We start from the raw sequence: 18228 nt of genomic DNA, 5'->3' as shown, positions 1-18228 counted from the left end.
TCCTGGGTTATCCATTTCTGCCATCACTTCCATACACAGAGAAAAGGACATGCACTACAACACTGGGTCAGGAAAATTAGTTACATAAGTGCCTTTAGTTATTACACTTTTTATGTCACTGTCTTTACAGCGGTTTTGTACCAGAGCTTGGACTAGATAATACCTTATCCAGGTAAAAATAGCAGATATTATTACCTAAGCCCTATACCATACATTTATCATTTTGTAGTTATCCAGCACCCAACTCTCTCCACATATACCCACCTTCCTAATAGCACACCAGCCTCCCCTTGGGGATAATTCAAATGGTGTGTAGTCTCAGTGGGAGGTCACTAAGTGCCACCTCTCACTGCCATTTCCCACTTTAGAAATGGGGAGCCTGCTCCTTCACGAGCTCCCTGCAATACCTAGGGGCCAGGCAATCAAACACCACTCCTGGGATGGTAAATCCTGAGTGAGTGAAACAAAGGAAGAGGGTAGAGGCAGATGTCAAATCCATTGCAGCCCTCAGGACCCAAGGACCAGGAAGCTCCTGAGTTGAAAATCTTAGTTAACTCCTGGTACCAGAGATGCCCTAGCTCTTGTCACTTTCTCAGATTTCTGCAGCCCCCAATATCCTGTCAGTAAATTCTCCTTTGGCTTAAAATATTTGGGGTTAGTCTCTGCTGCACACAACCAAAAAGTCAAACCAGGGCTACTATGTATAGCTATGTAGGTAGTACTTTGTATAAGAGAACCCAGCAAAAGAAACCAGGAGAGCTGAAATCCAGCCTGTGCTCCACTTGCCAAGGGGCTACATTCTACTGGAGGAAAGAGAGGCATTTTCCAATTTCCACAGAGGCACTGTATAGACAGGCAGTGGCCCTGCCCCTGACTGATACACCTACCTTTTTCAGTTATAAAACAGAGGCCTAGAGATTAAGTCATACAAGTAAACTGTAATTACAGTAATGCAATGATACTGCATTGGGCTATTCTGCTGCTTTTTTCTCTACCTACAGATTGAACCACCTATTTATTCCTGCAAGGAAAATTTGAAATGATAAGGAGTGTTCTTGCAGTAGTCCATCCTTCTGTGATAGAGCCTACCATACTCACAGCTACCTGTAACTTGCATACAAGTATTAAAAGGATTAGAATTTTAACTTTAAAAATATGTACAAATATCTAACATTCTGTGCTACAATATAGTTTTTAATAGTTAACCCTTTATATTCATCACCGCTGGCAGAAAAACAACTCAAAAAACTCAAGAACTTTTTACATATCTTAATTTTCTACAAGCTAGATTTTTCCGATTTTATAGAGATCATGGAAAGGGAAAGATCTCAAATTATGCTGACCAAAGCTCCATTATAATCTCTTCAATTTTTCCATGACTGTTTTATGTCTCCCACATGTCTTTTTCTCCCAGTTTAGATCACAAATTTATCTGGAGGGTCTGTGAACTAGTATATATACATGCCTAGCATGTGAATGGCATTTACTGTTAAAAAGGAAATTAGAGAACCACCACTCCTTCCGTTAGGAATCTAACAGTTATGCTTCCTTTCCTTTACAAAGTTTCCTTTTACCATATTAAGTCCTCCTGTCTTCCTTTCATGTTACTTTAAGACATTGATGAAAATCTTTTGTTCCTATTTCCCCTCCCCATAAAAGAAAATTAAATTTGTTTTCAGGCTTTAATCCTGCTAAAACAAAGTGAATCAGCTCTGTTTTCATTACTGTCCAGTCATCTCATCAATCATTAAAGGGAATCACTAAAAGCAATCAGCGAACAAGGTCAACAGCACTCAGCAGAGGGCTGGTGTGATGGTACTTTAACAGATGAAAATGAAGACTGGGAAAAGGATGACAGTGCTTCACAGCCCCAAGAGGCCCAGTACCACTCCTTAGGAATCAGCCTTTAAATGGGAGAAGATAAGTTAGAGAAGGGAATTATCTTTATTGTGCAACAGGTCTCCTGATACCAAGCTTGTTAATATAACAAAGAGCTAAAAGGTTTATTGTGGGGGGTGGGGTGTATGTGTGTGTGGGGGGGTGGGGAATATTAGGGTTGTCATTTCTTGGTACAATGACTCAGGTTTTGGACTTTGAGACAAAGAACCTAACTTCATAGTTCCTGTTCTTCTCTAGCAGTTTGTGTTTCATGTCCAATAAAGAATTGCAGAAAGGTATCGGTGTAAGTGAGAGAAACCAACTTTAATTAACGTAAGCTTAAGGGAATTTAGTGAAAGAACATGAGAGCTATGAGAATCAAAGATGAGGCTGAAATGCTAGCCTTGAGAAGAAATCTAAGATGCTCTGGCAAGGAGAGGATCTCTGAAATGGGAACTATTCAGTGGTCAAGACAATGAATTCTGACAGTTTCCCCATGTTTGTATCTCTCAGAGATAGAAGGTCCCAGGAAAAACAGTTTAATTGGCCTAGAACTGGCCATATGCTTTCCACCCCTTTGGTTAGGGCTGGATGGATGAACTTGATTTTTGGCCCTCCAAAGGTGGAGTTGGGGGTGGGGGATGGTTGGAGTAGGGAGGTGGTGGTGTTAATTACCCATAAGGAAATCTGGGTGTTGTTATTAACACAAAGGGCAAGGTATCATAGGTGGCCAAGATGAAACCAATGTCCAATATGGTATTAAAAATGGAAATTATTTTAACCCTCAAGGCCAGGAGTCATCTGCTTAACTTACATTAACACCACATACTGCATAGAACACATGTAGATTTTTCATGTAAGTTAACAGCCTCGTTTCAGTAAGTAACAATACCTGAGGCATGGTAGCTCCTCAATAAATGTATTTTGAATGGATTAACTTCTGCAATGTTATTTGTTCTCATCCTTTCCTGTATGTCATTAATATTTCCCACTTTTAACAAATACTTCTTATTCAAGATTTGATGAAACGGAACTTCTAAAAGAGAAAGTTTAATGCAGTAGAAAGAATAATGGAATATAATCTTTTCTTGCTTCTGCCCAATGTGATCTTGGGGACATGTCACAACTGCTTTGGGTTTATATCTTCATCTGTAAAATGAAGTGATAGAGGTACATGCGCTTTAAGAATCTGTCCAATTCCATAAGCCTAACATCATGGTCACAAATATATAGATGACAGAAACTCAGCAAACTTAGAAAAAAATACTTACAATTTTCACAGTATGAAGTGGCTCTACCCTGAATCTGGACAGAAAGTAAAACCTAACTTACTTGGTAGTATTTAGGAGAAATTGCCAATATTGTAGAAAATCTAGATCTCTGTTATCAAACGTCAAAAGAAAGGCAGTGGAATCAACTTTTCAAGTAAAATCTTACACTGAATCCCAATGTCTAAAACAAATAAAGGTCAAAAAACTACAACTGAAACAAAGACGGATGTGTGGATCACCATCCTCACACCTTCTTGCACAGGCTCCTGGGAACACCATTTGACATCACTCATCTAATTCCTGACTGAATATCCCTATATTTTTCTGTACCTTATGATAGTTCTAAAAACAAGATAACCAATTTCAGACAGGAAAGATTAAGAAAAAAAATTTCCCACAGAAAAGGAAAAGTATACACGCTTTCTTCCAGTGGCTTTAAAAAGACTTAGACAATTTGTTAGTCTATCAACAAGTAATTTTAATTTGAAAAATAAAATCAAACAGCAATTAATCCCCTACACCATTGACAACTAGTAATATACAGATGAAGACTATTGTGTCAGAGTGAAAATTCAGCTTCCAAAACATTTTACCACTTATTTAACAAGCTAAATTGTAAAATATGAAAACTCTCCAATATATAAATCAATAGCATTTAAAATTTTGCTTATAATTTTGATAAATTTCAGCAAGACATCTTTCTCCTGTATAATTTTTTCCTACAGTCCTGCTTCAGAGGAAAGATACATATGTCTCCCAAGCCAACGTAATTTAGCATCTGCCCTTTTTTTAATCACCAAAGGGGAAACTACTGACAAATATTAAATGATACAAACATAAATTGTCAACTTTGTGGTTAATGATGGTGACCTTCTTAGCCTTAACAAAGAAAAGCAATTTCTCTTCTCATAAAATCAGTGTTTTGTCCATTCCTCTACTTAGAAATATCATAATCAACATCATTAAGATACTTCCTATTAACTTGGACCACAGGTTTCTACACATAAAATGCCAACCATGAGTCTTTGAGTATGAGGTTTGCAAAATTCAAACATCCTTATTAAGGTCATCTTTATTTACTTATTAACACTAATGTAGATAAAAGCATATTATTTTACCTTGAGATTAATCTTGAAAATATAAACAAGATTCATGTGATCAATTTATTGAATAGTTACTGAACTTCAATGATGCCATTATTTTGGTCAAAGCAAAAAGTTCTGAAAATTTTTCTGCAGGACATTTTCCCTGCAGGTAACAATTAAAAGTATATTTCATCGTCATTGGTGATCCTAATGACCTCTTATAGCAGGATACAAGTTTTGAATTGGTACAACCAATTAGATGACATGACTTATATGGATTTGTGTCTGATAACCAAGAAGGAAGGCAAAAGTCATCTCTCATTATTAAAAGATATCTCTACTTCCTGGTCTATGCTGATTCTGCCAATGCTTCTTCTGATCTCCTAATCAATGGTTTCAAGATTTACTTTATAGTAAATATGACACATCAAGTATAGCCTAGGGATGCGCAGATGTTGTCAGTGTCCTGCCCTTATTCATTCATCACTTACCATTTCCAAGGAGGACAGCCTCACTTCCAACTGTCAGCAGCTATGATTCTGCCTGAAGTCTTTCCCTGGCAGCGAGAAATGAACTCTCCATGCACATGGGCCAAACCATAAGTTACTGGAGAATTAACAATTTTCCACTCTCAGACTCACCCTCAACCAATGACTGACTGGAGTTGGTAAATACCCTGGCCCACTAGTCCCATGGTTCAAGTAACTGAGGTATGTTATAAATGGCCTCCCAGAATTCCCAGGTAGAATTAAGGTTGTAACTTACTTGATATACACTCTTTATTAGCTTTCCTCCCTTTCTTGCCTCACTCTCCCAATTCCCCTGTGAACTCTGTAATAAACATTCAAATCCTTATCTCTAGGTCTGCCTCCAAGAGAACCCAAACTAAGACAAGGAGGTATTAAGATGAATACAAAAGGGGTTCTACCTTTAAAGAATTCACAACCTAAAGCAGGAGACCAATAATAAACAAAACAAACTAACCAAAGAACAAAAACGATACCAAGAGGAAAAATATACAATATTACATTGTAAATAAACGTATGCTGGCTCCGGTGAAGATAACAATCTAGATAGTTTTAAATTTTCTGTGTACGACTACAATGTTAGTAATGGTCCTTCCTATAACTCTAAATATTATCTTCATTGGGAAAAAACTGTAAGACTATCTAATAGTCACCTTACTCTAAAATGTCATCCTACCTTATTGCCATTACTGATATTGTTCTAATAGTTGCTGAATAATAAACGGTAGCCAAAGGGTAACAAAAAGGGCAGACGTATAAACTTCATTTAATTCCGTGACATCTGTGGAACAAAAGGAATAACAATATAGTGATTCAACCTGACAAGTGGATTCAAACCATATCTACCATAAAATGAAATTTATCCTGCATTAACCTTTTTGGCAGTCCATCAACCTCCCAAGACAACTTCAGACAGAGTAAAACCAAGTCAATATTCTGGTCATCATTCACCATTACTTTCTGAAAACATACTTTTCTTATCATTAGCATTGCAACATTAATGGAAAAATCAAGTATTATTGAAGAGCATTTTTTTCCTGGTAACCTCTTACGGATCAACTAGGTGGATACCTTAGACTGAGTGAATAGGGAAGGCCTGACTTGTGAGGATGAAGAAGGCAAGCATTGCAGGCAACAACTGGTACAAAGGCCCCTGGCATGTTCAAGCAACTACGTGCAGTTTAATCATTTTCTGCTTAGGTGATTTTTTACTTATTCTTCAGATTTTATGCTGCTTTAAGAAGCCCTTGATGGCATTTAAGGGGTGACATGATCTAAATTTTAACAAGATTCCTCTGTTTTTCCCAAAAGACTATAGGGCAGAGAAAATAGCAGCAGAGACCAGTTAGGTGAACATTGCAGAAAATCCTGGTCAACGATGGTGGTGGTTTAGACTAAGACACTAGTAAGTGGAAGTAGACAGATTCTGGATATGCTAAGAAACCAAATACCCAACCTAAGATGTCTTAAATAACGAAATTCAAAAGCTTATTTTCAGGAAGCCTAGTGCTAGAGTAGGTTCAATGACATCAAAGAACCATGTTCTTCCAGATTTTCTAATCATTTTGACCCTCAAACTGGAATGGTTGTTAGACTGCCACTAGCAATTGAGACTAGGTGCTCCCTTATTCATATCCAGAGGGAGAGCCTCACTTTATGTGCTGTTTCAAGAGCCAGAATTCCCCTCTGCCATTTGACTCTAACCCATTGTTTCATTGGCCCACACTTATTAAGCCTGTCCATCCCTCATTCATTCATTTGTATAGGAGATGAACTGGGAATGGGGTTGGCTTGCCTTGAGTCACATGGCCTATGTGAATGAAGGATGGATACCTGAGGGGGAAATATGAGTATTTGTTAGAAAAGAGGAAGGAGGAAATAGACGTTGAGTAGGCAGGCAACGATATCAAATACATGGAATATTCTTTGGGGATGGAGTTGACAGGGCTTGTCAAGGGATTGAATACTGGGAGAAGAGAGGATTCAAGAACAGTTCTAACAGTGCTGGTTTTAGCATTAGGGAAAAGGGGGCACCCACTGCGATGCAACAGACTAGAGAAAAGGTCAGGTTTGAGAAAGGTTATCAAGGTTTCTGTTTTCACCAAGTGGTCTTTAAGATACTCATTAGACACTGGAGAGGTGATGGAGTTGTTAGCTGATTATGAGTTTGGGGTTTCAGGGAGAGGCCAAGACTGAGAATAGAGAATCAAATCAGAGTTTGTTTGTTTTAAGCAACTGAGACCAGGCGAGATTACTAAGAAAGTATATGGATAGAGCAAGAAGTGGACCTAGGGCAGAGTCTGGACCCATACCAAGATTTAAAAGTGGAGTAAAACAGGAGCCATTAAGGTAGCTAGAAAACTCTAGTCCAACTCTTCAATGTCATATATGTGGGTGGATTGAGAGTAGTGCAAATTATTAGCTCACTGCCAAAGGGTGGCAGATATTCCTTCTTTCAACTTAAGGTTAAGTGTGGGAGAAAAAAGATATGGATATCTTTAAAAAATACAGGGCAGATCTTGACATGCCACAAAAAAAGCATTATTAATACACTATACAATCTTTCAAAAGGGAGTTGGCTCATTATCATAGTTATCTAAATTAAATATTTAGTGGGAACAGTATGAAGGGACATGGCATCCAACGGCAACAATTTTAATCTAAGGCCTGATGAAAAATACTGACCATTATTACATCTACAATTTGAATTCAAAATGATTCAAATGGAATTAAGCGATTATGGAAAATTACAAAGGAAAAAACCTGGGTTCTAATCCACATCTGACAACTGTTGGCTATGCAACCTTGGACCCTTTCATTTCTTAACTTATTTTCTGTGAGACCCAGTTTTCTATTTCATGAGATGTCTACAATAGACAGGCCCTTCCTGTCTGCTTCACAGGTTCACTGTGAAGATCAAAAGTTGAAGAATATCTACTAACTGCAAAATCCCATAAAAATAATTTTCTTCAGCTGCCTGGCTAGTCTAACTTCCTACCAATGATGTGCTTCATCATCCTGATGCCAACTATCAATTTTCAGGTATTCAATCCTTAACAGAGAAAGCCACCTAAACTAAATTTTGAAAACTTATTAAGGACAAAACACTGAAAAACTAGAGGTAACCCATTAAAACCTCTGCCCAATTCCTGTGAGGTTTCAGAATGGTACCTCACCAATTTAAATTCAAGGTATATGAAGTGGCCATACCTCTGGGTACTAATCTGACATTGTCAAGGTGGTATGGGGTCTAACAATGTCCTTGTAAACCACTTACCAGAATACTGAGAAAATATACATCAGAATATTTCTTCAAATGCTACATTAGTATGGCTGCCTGTGCTTCATTATATGATTAAAACAATAAGTTTTTTTTTATAATTTTCAAAGTTCTTTCTTATTTTTTATTCCATCTGATCATACAGTAGTCCTGCCTGGTAGGCAAGGCAGATTCATGTTTGTCTTAGTAGGAGAAAACTTATTTATGTTCAAAATCATTTCGAGGCATACCTTAAATTATATTTCAGGGTGCCCAACTCCTATTTTGGTGTCAATACTACATCATGTTACATAACTTTTAGATTTTAAATTACTCCACAGTACCAATGATTCTACTTCTAAATAAGTAACACATTCAAGTTTGAAAATATTCCAAATTAAAACTGTATATATTAGCCCCATTCTAAGTCTTATAAGAATCCTTTACCAATCAAATTAAATCTCCCCCTTCACAAAAGTAGATGTAGAAACAGTAATCACTGTGCAGAAACTTAATTGTACTAAATGAATCTGTTCTGTAGTATCTGAGAATATGCACATGTTAACAAAGCATCTTGAGCCCACTTACCCAGTTTTGACACAGACATCATTCTTATAAGTGTGATCAAACCACTCTGGATTTTAAGAACTAATAATACTTTATCAACTATTAATATTATTAATGGCTCAGGAACTAATTACAGCAATTTAAAATGATTAATATTTTAAAAACACAGGTTTTGAAGGGTCACCTTAGAAATGTCAGTAAATGCCTAAGCTTTCAAAATACAGATGAAATTACGGTTAAATGTAACTTAAAAAGGAGTACCTTATAAATAAGACCAACATTTAGTCTATGTGGTTTAAGAAAAGTACTGAATTTGGAATCAGATGAATTCTGGCCTCAAATCATTTAACCTCTCGGAGCCTCAGTTAACATTTAAAAAAAAAACAAATTCATTAATAGGAAATTTTGCTATCTGTCTATAATAAAGCTCTGGAAAAATCACAAATAGTATGAGAAAATTAATGACGAGAGTCAAAAGATCAAGACTTCTGAACCAAACCAATATTAGATCAAAACATTTATTTTGTGTGTTACAAAAACAAAAATAAATCCAAGGAGGTAATGAAATAAACATTTTTTTTTTATTAAGTGTCCCATCCTGGGTTCTCTGCTCTAGAATTTAGTAAACAGTTCAAGTTTAGGTTGCTTCAGCACTTCTGGATGCTATGATGTCTCCATCTTATAACCATGTTTCTCTAGTTCAGCTCTATAAAGAAACACAAAAGAACAACATCACTAGACATTCTTCATGATAAATTAAAGAAACAGATGATTTTTAGAAATAACACAATAAATAATTGAGCTAATAAGCCTAAACATCAATTTAAAATACTACCAAATAGCTTTACTTTAGTCCCCAAAAAGAAATCTATATAAGAAGGAAACTGGATGTGAATCCACATAATGCTAATAAAATTTTGTTTTCCCATTAGTAAACTTATGTTTTATATTCCTTATTTTTCTGATCTATTTATGGAAGAAATGTGAGGGAATTATTGATATTTTCCAAATACTGTACAATTATTCTGTTCATAATATTTAAACGTAAATTTTAAGAATCATTAACCGTATGGCTAAGAACACTAGACACTATCAAACTTTTAGAGATTTTATAATTACAATACTGTTATTTACACATAAACAATAAACAGATCGCTTTTCATACTGACATATATACTGCCCTAAACAAATCAAAAATTATTAATCAAATGTAAGTGTGTGTGAAAATTATTCTGTATTAAATATATATAGGCTAAATATAATTAAGTTATAAAATATTAAACAAGACTTTACTTTCCTAACTTTAAATGTGGATAAAAATCTCAAAAATATATATTGGTATAAACATAAACACTTTAAAAAGATACTTTTTATAATTTATTTTTTCAACCTGAAATTGCAGTCATACTTTGAAAATGTCAACTGCAATTGTTGATCTGCCTTGTATAAACATTTGCACAAAAAGGTTTAGCCCTGTAATCAATATCACTTATTTAAACTACCATTCCAAATATCACCAGCAACTTTTCTGCCACAATTCTGATTTTATAAAATCAGAATTTTATCAAAAGTTCACAATAAAGTTATGTGAGGACCAACCTATGATAAAATTGTACAAATGTTAAGCATGATTACACCATTACATGTAAGATAAAAAGACATTTGTTCTCAAGCATAATTTCGCTTAGACACTATCACACTATCCAATGTAAATGTGATGCAAAAAATACATGGTAGGAACGATGTATAATATTTATTATTCATTTCCCCAAACTCCTTCACTTCCTTAAAATCTTTAGATATTTATAATACAAATACTGACCTAAAGTCCATGAATAATATTAAGGCCAGAGCTTATTCATATGAATCATCTTTGTCTTCTGCTCAGGTGTAGAGGACAGTATGGGCTGGTGGTAAAACACTGGATTAGGAGTCAAGAGATCAGCACAAGTTTCTGACTCTACCGCCTCCTTTGCTAAATTTAACTAAAATGCTTCCTTTGTCCTCTCCTCCCCAGGAAATTAAAGATTATAATACCTGTCTTTCATGTTTCCTATTTAAAATGGAGATAATTTTAAACTTTCTTAAACAATACTTCTGCTGCGTTTAACAAAATCATTGTAGATTATTCATTTTCTCTTATTTTACAACAAAAAACCCCTAAAATTCAACCTAAGATTTAGGTAATAAGTCACCAAATCCATCCGAGTTTGTGTCTCTGTTTGTCTTCATGACAGGAGGTGGTGACCAATTACATTTATAAATTGTTTACAAACACAAAGGAGAGTATGAGATATTTCTCAATTAGCTACATTCTTAGAAAAGATGAAAGTTCTTTGGTAGAATTCAGGACTTGTAAGAAACCAAAAGGAAAATAAATGAACACCACTAAGTACAAAACAACACAAAAACACTAATATCATGAGCCTGTTGAATGGAAAAATACAACAGAGATGAAAAAGTAAAGAAATCCAGCACAATTGGAAAGATATCATAGGGCACACATAGTGAATACACACTATTTGAAACAAAAACAGCAGCATTCCTTTTAAAACAAAACAAGAATAAGACTAACAGCCACTAGTAGGTTTCAGAACTCTTATTACCCAAGAAACTACTCTGCTATGTGACATTGGCTATATCTGACATGGTAAATCAGGAATTATTGGCTTTTTGGAATTTTTATGTAAAATGTGATAAAGGTCCAAAAAATCTCATAATCCTACCTATTTCTACTGATACGTATATAAACAAATGTTTCAAAAGCAGTAAAAACAGAATGATCTTTAGTTACATGGAAACATTGCTGGCCTTCTTTGTACTTCTACTTGTTGAAGGTAAATTACACTGAAAGAGAAACATGGAAAGTTTAAGGCTAAGTCCTTGCCAAGGCCATGCAGCTAAATAAGACGCAGATAGGGCCTGGAACTGAGGGAATCTGACTGACTCTAAAGTATAAACTGCCTCTCTAAATTTAGATGGAATTAGGACTCAATCATATGAGAAAACAATAAAACATTTTTGGGGAATTCCCTGGCAGTCCAGTGATTAGGACTCAGCACTTTCACTGCCCGGGCCCGGGTTCAATCCCTGGTAGGGGAACTAAGATCTGAAAGATGAGCGCGGCGCGGCCAAAAAAACGAAACAAAACATGTTCTTTACCATGGTTTATAATACCACATTAAGGGCCTCGATGCATTTTACAAAGACTGAAAAGAACATCTTTGCAGGAGACTTGTTAATCAAGACAGTTTTTAAAAGCAAGAATATAAATGTTATCTGAGGCTGCCTTGTCCAATATGGTAATCAGATGTGGCTATTTATTAAAATTAAATAAAATTAAAAATTCAGTTTAGCAGCTGTGCTGGCCACATTTCATGTGCTTAATAGCCACATGTGACTAGTGGCTTCTGTACTGGATAGTGCAGCTTATAGAACATTTCCATAACTACAGTAAGTTCTACTTGACAGCACTAATGATACATCAAAAACTTTGTTTAAAAAAGAAAAACTCACAACACAAATAGGGAAATAAAAAGAAAAATCTCATTCACTAATGGAGGTATCAAGATTTATACACTTACAAAAATCCACAAACCTAAAGGCAGAAACATAACATAGAACATAAGAGCACTGTGGAGGTATATTATAAAACCAACAAGCCACAAAGAATATAAGGATAATGTTCTATTTCCAAAACCAACAAAAAGGCAAGACGCAGTAGTGACAAGAAATCCAATTATCAGTACATTTACTACTAAAAGTCCCCTAATAAAACCAAAGTATTCAGTAATGTCTTGATTTAATTGTTAAGAGAAAAGTGCTATTTTCTGACTAATGAAAAACACCCTCACCCCAAAACCCACTTGGGAGGAATCTGACTCTTCTGAATAGCAAAGGAAGAAAACTCATTTGGCTTCCACTTTAAAAATTTCAAGAAGATAACAAAAAGAAAAAACTGATACATGATTAAAATCAAAACACAAAATAGGGATCAACAGAGTTGTAAGGCCTGAAAATAAGTATTCTAACAGCATATGTTTATAATGAGAAAGAAAAGAAGGGATGCATTAAAAAAAAGCAGCAAGGTTTTCTCTGATGTGGCAAAATAAATAAACCTAAAATAAATACAAAAAGAAAGTGGCAAAAACTTGTACACATAGAATTAATTTAATCCCAGAATGGAATGAGATCTGTAAAAAGAACAAAAAGGGCTTCTGAAAGCCATATATGGCTAAAGAAGAATGAGAAGAGATTCAATGCTCAGAATAGATTTTAGAGAAAAAGCAAGATTACTGTTCAACAGCTACTGCTCTATCTTGTCCATAAAATTGCAAAAAGAAAAACAACATCATTAAGACAAAATTGAAAATTAAGACAGATGAGATAATTCCAAACTACATTAAAGTAGTTTAAAGTTTCAAGGCCTGAATAATTACATCTCAGAGTACTGAAAGAAGGAAAAAAATGAGAGTCAGCAATTTTGAGAAATCATGGAGAATTGTAAAAGAGCCAGAATAACCGTGAAAGGCAAACTGTACTATGTCCAAAAAGGGGAGAAATGAGATGGGTAAAACTGTTATTAGTTTCCAGCAAAATACTAAAAAGTCTTGAATGTCGGGTTTTTGAGCCCATAAAAAAATGCAGTTTAGAACAAAAGCTACTTACCACTACTAAAAATAAATTTTAAAAATTTAGTATAAATTATCTCACTACTTTTTAGAAAAATGTACTAGAGACTAGGAAATTAAAAGATTGCAATAGAACTTCTATATCATGGTTTGAGCAAAGCAAATGATAGTTTACACAGATATCTTTGTGGCCAAGATAGATAATGTATGGGTTGAATCAAAACAAAATTAGGGAGGAAAGAATTGTCTACAAATGGTGCTGGTATAACTGGATATCCACATGGAAAAGAATGAAGTTGGACTCCTATTTCACACCATATACAAAAATTCATGCAAAATAGATCAAAGACCTAAATGTAATAGCTAAAATTCTGGAACTGTTACAAGAAAACATAGGGATAAATTTTCATTGCCATGAATTTGGCAATGAGTTCTTAAAAGAGTAGATAAATTGGACTTTTGTGCAAAGAACACTATGAAGAAAGTGAAAAGACAACCTAACAGAATGGGACAAAATATCTGTAGATAATATGTCCCATAAGGGCCAGAATAAGTAAGAACTCTTACAACTCAACAACAAAAAGACAAACTTTGAAAATGGGCAAAGGACTTGAACAGATAGTTCTCCAAAAAAGATATACAAATGGACAACAAACACATGAAAAGAAGCTCATCAGTATCATTAAAGAAATGCAAATCAAAACCACAATGAGATACCAATTCATCCACTAGGATGGTTAAAATGAAAAAAAAAAAAGGTTTTGGCGAGGATGTGGAGAGGTTAGAAACTTCCTATATTGCTGGTAGTAATGTAAAATTATTCAGCTGCTGTGGAAAAGTTTGACAATTCCTCAAAAAGTTAAACAGAATTGCAATATGATCCAGCAATTCCACTAAATCCCAACAAAACTGAAGAGATATTCAAACAAAAACGTGTAAATGAATGTTCACTGTAACACTGTTCACAACAGCCAAAAGCTGGAAACAACCCAAATGTCCATCATCCGATGAATGGATAAACAAACTGTGGCCTATGTATACAAGGAAACAGTATTTAGCCATAAAAAGGAATGAAATACGGATACATGTTACAACATGGATGAAATTTAAAAACACTATACTAAGTCAAAGAAACTAGACATACAGATCATTCATGTGATACCATTTATATGAAATATCCAGAACAGGAAAATCCACAGACAGAAAGCAGATCAGCGGTTGCCAGGGGCTGGAGGAGGAGAGGAATGCAGAGTGACTGCTTAATAGATATGGTGTTTCCTTTAGGGTGCTGAAAATGTTTTGGAATTAAATACAGATGATAGTTGTATGACATTATGAATATACAAAATGCCACTAAATTGTACACTTTAAAACGATTTTTACATTATATAAATTTTACTTCAATCGATTGATAATCAATCAACCAATCATTTTAGGTAGATTTGTACATGAATATGGAAAAATACACTCCCAACACCTCACTCTCCATTCCAGTTTGAGAATCACCAATACATTGGGTCTGAGCACCCTATGATTCTAATTTCTGCTGAGTTGTTCAATATTGATAGAAAATGAACAGTGACAGAATTAAACCTACAAGGATTTAAAAAAATAGCAAATATGCTTCTAGTTAACTACTTTTATAAAGAGACTAGAAAGAACAAAAGTTCTACGCAATTACACAAAGTATTCATGTTTAGAAACACAGGAGATGAGGCAATATATCTTACTTTTCATAATTCGAAAATCTATTTCAAAGGCAATTGTCATATATAAGTTACATATTCCATGCTTACAATTAATACTAAGCTATATAAAAATTTGGCTTAAAACTTACCGTAACTGATTGGAGAAGTCATCCTCTACATTGTCATCATCCCAATTATCCTCCCAGACATGTGCATCTTCATCTTCATCTAAACCAGCCCAGTCTAAAAACAGAAACAGATGCCATTTAAATATTTCTCATACATTATTTCCATAAATACAAAAACTTCAGAAAGCTTGCTACTGAACTCTCTCAATTCAAAACATCTAAAACCATATCTATGAGAAATGGTAATCTTCCTCTTTAAATCTCAATTGATGCTATCTTGTTTTCTCAATTCTTGAATTTGCAGATCTAAAACAGTAGTTAATACAAAAAATTCTATTTGCTGTGAAAATTTATTGTAACTTCAGGAGGATATTTACTTTGCTGATAATTTTTATAAGGTCTATTACACAATCTTTCAAAACACAGCACCAATAACAGAAAAGTAAGTTGAGTAGCAGGACAATACCGGCCTGGAATTCAAAACTGCTAAACATAAAAAAAGACAAGTCATACTCAGATAACAAAAAGTAAACCAAATATTTTCTTAAACATGGTTGTAAAACTGTGTTAGAGAATGTCCTTATTCTTTAAGACAGACATGCTGAAATATTTAAGAATCATGTGTCATTTTGTTGACAAGTTTACTTGTAAATGCTTCTGAAATATATTTTATATCATACATGTCTATCATACATATGATAGAAATAAAGTAAATATGACAAAATGTTAACAACTGATGAAACATGGGTGTTTGTTGCCTTCTTGTTTTTTGAGGTATAACTGACATATAACATTATATTAGTTCCAAGTATACAACATAATTTGATACTTGTATACACTGAGAAATGATCTCCACAATGAGTCTAGTTAATATCCGTCACCAACAGTTACAAATTTTTTTTTTGGATCAGGACTTTTAAGATCTACTCTCTTAGCCACTTTCAAACATGCAATAGAGTATTAATAACTATAGTCATCATGCTATACGTTACATTTCCATGACTTATTTTTGTAACTGCAAGTCTGTATCTTTTGATCCCTTCACCCATTACACTCCCCCCATTTGTCCTTTATTTAAAACTTCTATAGGGTTAAGTTTCAAAATTAAAATCTGAGAAAACTAGTTTTTAAAAAACCAGTATGGAAATCACCTTTGGAAGCTTTCCTGATTCCCTCTCTTCCTTTCCTTCAGAGATTAGGTCCCCTCCTTTGTGTATATCTATCACAGCACCTACATACTGTACAATCATATTTATCAGTTTATATGCCTATGTCCATTACTAGTATCTGAGCTACTTAAGAATAAAACTCTTTTATTTACCTTTGTATTCTTAAGCCACAACAATACCTGTTGTGCATATGCACGACAGTTGGTTGTGAAAGATGCAACGAATTCTAAATCAGACCTTGTGTACTTTTGCTTGATCCCTCCCCTCCAAAGACAGTAAGCATGAGTTACACATGCTCTTAAATGTGTCCTAGTAGCTTCATCTTAGTAATTACTTATTAGAAACATGGCTAAGAACATTTCGATCTTTTAAAAAAAAGAAGTCAATAAGAAAAGGTATGATTTAGGCTTTTCTTATAAAGCACATACAGATTTAAAGGTATTCAACAATGGTTCATATGGGTATTATATTTGTTACATATGTATCTAACAAAAAATTTTAAATGCCATATGTCAACATCATGATTTAAGAATATAAGAAAGTACCTCCATTTACCTGGTCCCTCCAAACCAGAAATTTGGGAGGCAGCTTAGCTATCATTTCTCCTTCAACTCTCATAACCATTCATTATATCCTTTTGATTTCAGCTCAAGAATCTACAGAGTTATAGTCTCCTCATCCCTATTCTTGCTGCCACTATGTTAATTTAGGAGGGATTATTCCTTTCATGGACTATTATTGTGGTCTTTTTTCTGTCCCCTCCTCTCCAATCTTACAGTCTGTACCCTCTTCCACTGATGCCCAAAATGACCACCATTCCTGTAAGTAACTATGCAAAACATTCAGGTAGGAAGCACATTTTATTAAATTTGCAACTCTAATGTCTATAGCTGAGTACTGGGCACATAGTAGACACTCAAAAAAATGTTGTGTAAATGGAACTACGTTTCTCAAGTTCCCTTCCTCTGAGTGGTCAATCTCAAGAAAACAGAGGGCAGTGTGTGGTTTCAGTGAAGTCAAGAGTATATATTTCAAGATGGAAGAGAATAACAATATCTTGTATTATGAATGAGTCATGTAGAATTCTCAACTGTATTTACTCTAAGAATACTTTTGAGACTTGCGATCATCTGTTTGAATGCTCCCTGAAGAGAGATCATGTGGGAAATTTCTTTAAGATATTAGTGCCTGAAAAGATGAAAGTTTCTCTTAGGCAATTTATTTCAGGTTGCTAGGAAGCTCAGTCAAATGTATACTCAACTTTAATCATTGGTATAGGGTAGTGAATGTATATTCATTAATAATAACTTTCAATAATCAAAAATACTGATTTTTATTGGCCTAAATGTTCTTATATCTCCCAGTAATATTATTATTCTCAAAACGGAAATATTGTAATGATCTAAATTCAAATCCTATACTATTCTCTGAGGTCCTCAACAGTAGTAATACTTAACAATACTAAGTATTAATTACATCTCAAAATTAAGCTGACTGGGCTACAGATATCCTTACATGTTCTCCTTTCTTATAGAAGTACCTTTCAAACTGAAAACTTTTATTCTACTTATGAATCCACCTATAGTTTTTAATGAGAGTAGATTAAGAAGTTAAAGTAAAGGAAATCACATTTAGGATTTCCTATAGTCTACGGAAGAGTGATGAGAAAGCTAATGCAACCAAATTTTTAAAAATAGTATATCTGGGGACTTCCCTGGTGGTCCAGTAAGTAAGACTCCACATTCCCAATGCAGGGGGCACGGGTTCAAACCCTGGTCGGGGAACTAAGGTCCCGCATGCCAGCCGGTGTGGCCAAAAAAAAAAAAAAGAAATTAAAAAAAAGAAATAAAGATAGTATATCTACTTCCAAAGCTAAAGATAAAAAACAACATTTCTGAACTTTTATAAACGAGCAAAGTGACTTAGTTAAGTCAAGAGTTAATCATTAGGTATAGGGCTAAAACAATACTGTTATTCTCATATTGCCATTGCAATCAATAATAAACTGTTTAATATGTACATTGT

General features: G+C 34.5%; 1 protein-coding gene across 5 annotated transcripts in view; it reads right to left on the bottom strand.

Annotated features, from left to right (window-relative positions):
* SEM1 (SEM1 26S proteasome subunit) overlaps positions 1–18228 on the bottom strand; it is a 249627-nt gene that overhangs the window by 217408 nt on the left and 13991 nt on the right. For 2 of the 5 annotated variants that reach the window (XR_013829673.1, XM_079931178.1), the window contains exon 2: positions 15056–15149. Coding sequence is in view for 3 of the 5 variants with exons in the window: in XM_079931178.1 (XP_079787304.1) it covers positions 15056–15149 (94 nt within the window). In the remaining 2 variants the exon portion in view is untranslated. Of the gene's footprint in view, positions 1–5437; positions 5543–9069; positions 9294–10409; positions 10495–15055; positions 15150–18228 lie in introns of those variants that run through there. The other 3 variants (XM_079931180.1, XR_013829674.1, XM_079931179.1) reach the window with 3 other exon arrangements.

This window comes from Stenella coeruleoalba (assembly GCF_951394435.1).
Source record: "Stenella coeruleoalba genome assembly, chromosome: 9".
Lineage (NCBI taxonomy): Eukaryota > Metazoa > Chordata > Mammalia > Artiodactyla > Delphinidae > Stenella > Stenella coeruleoalba.
The sequence above is the reverse complement of the archived record's forward strand: the minus strand, read 5'-3'. Positions and strand labels throughout refer to the sequence as shown.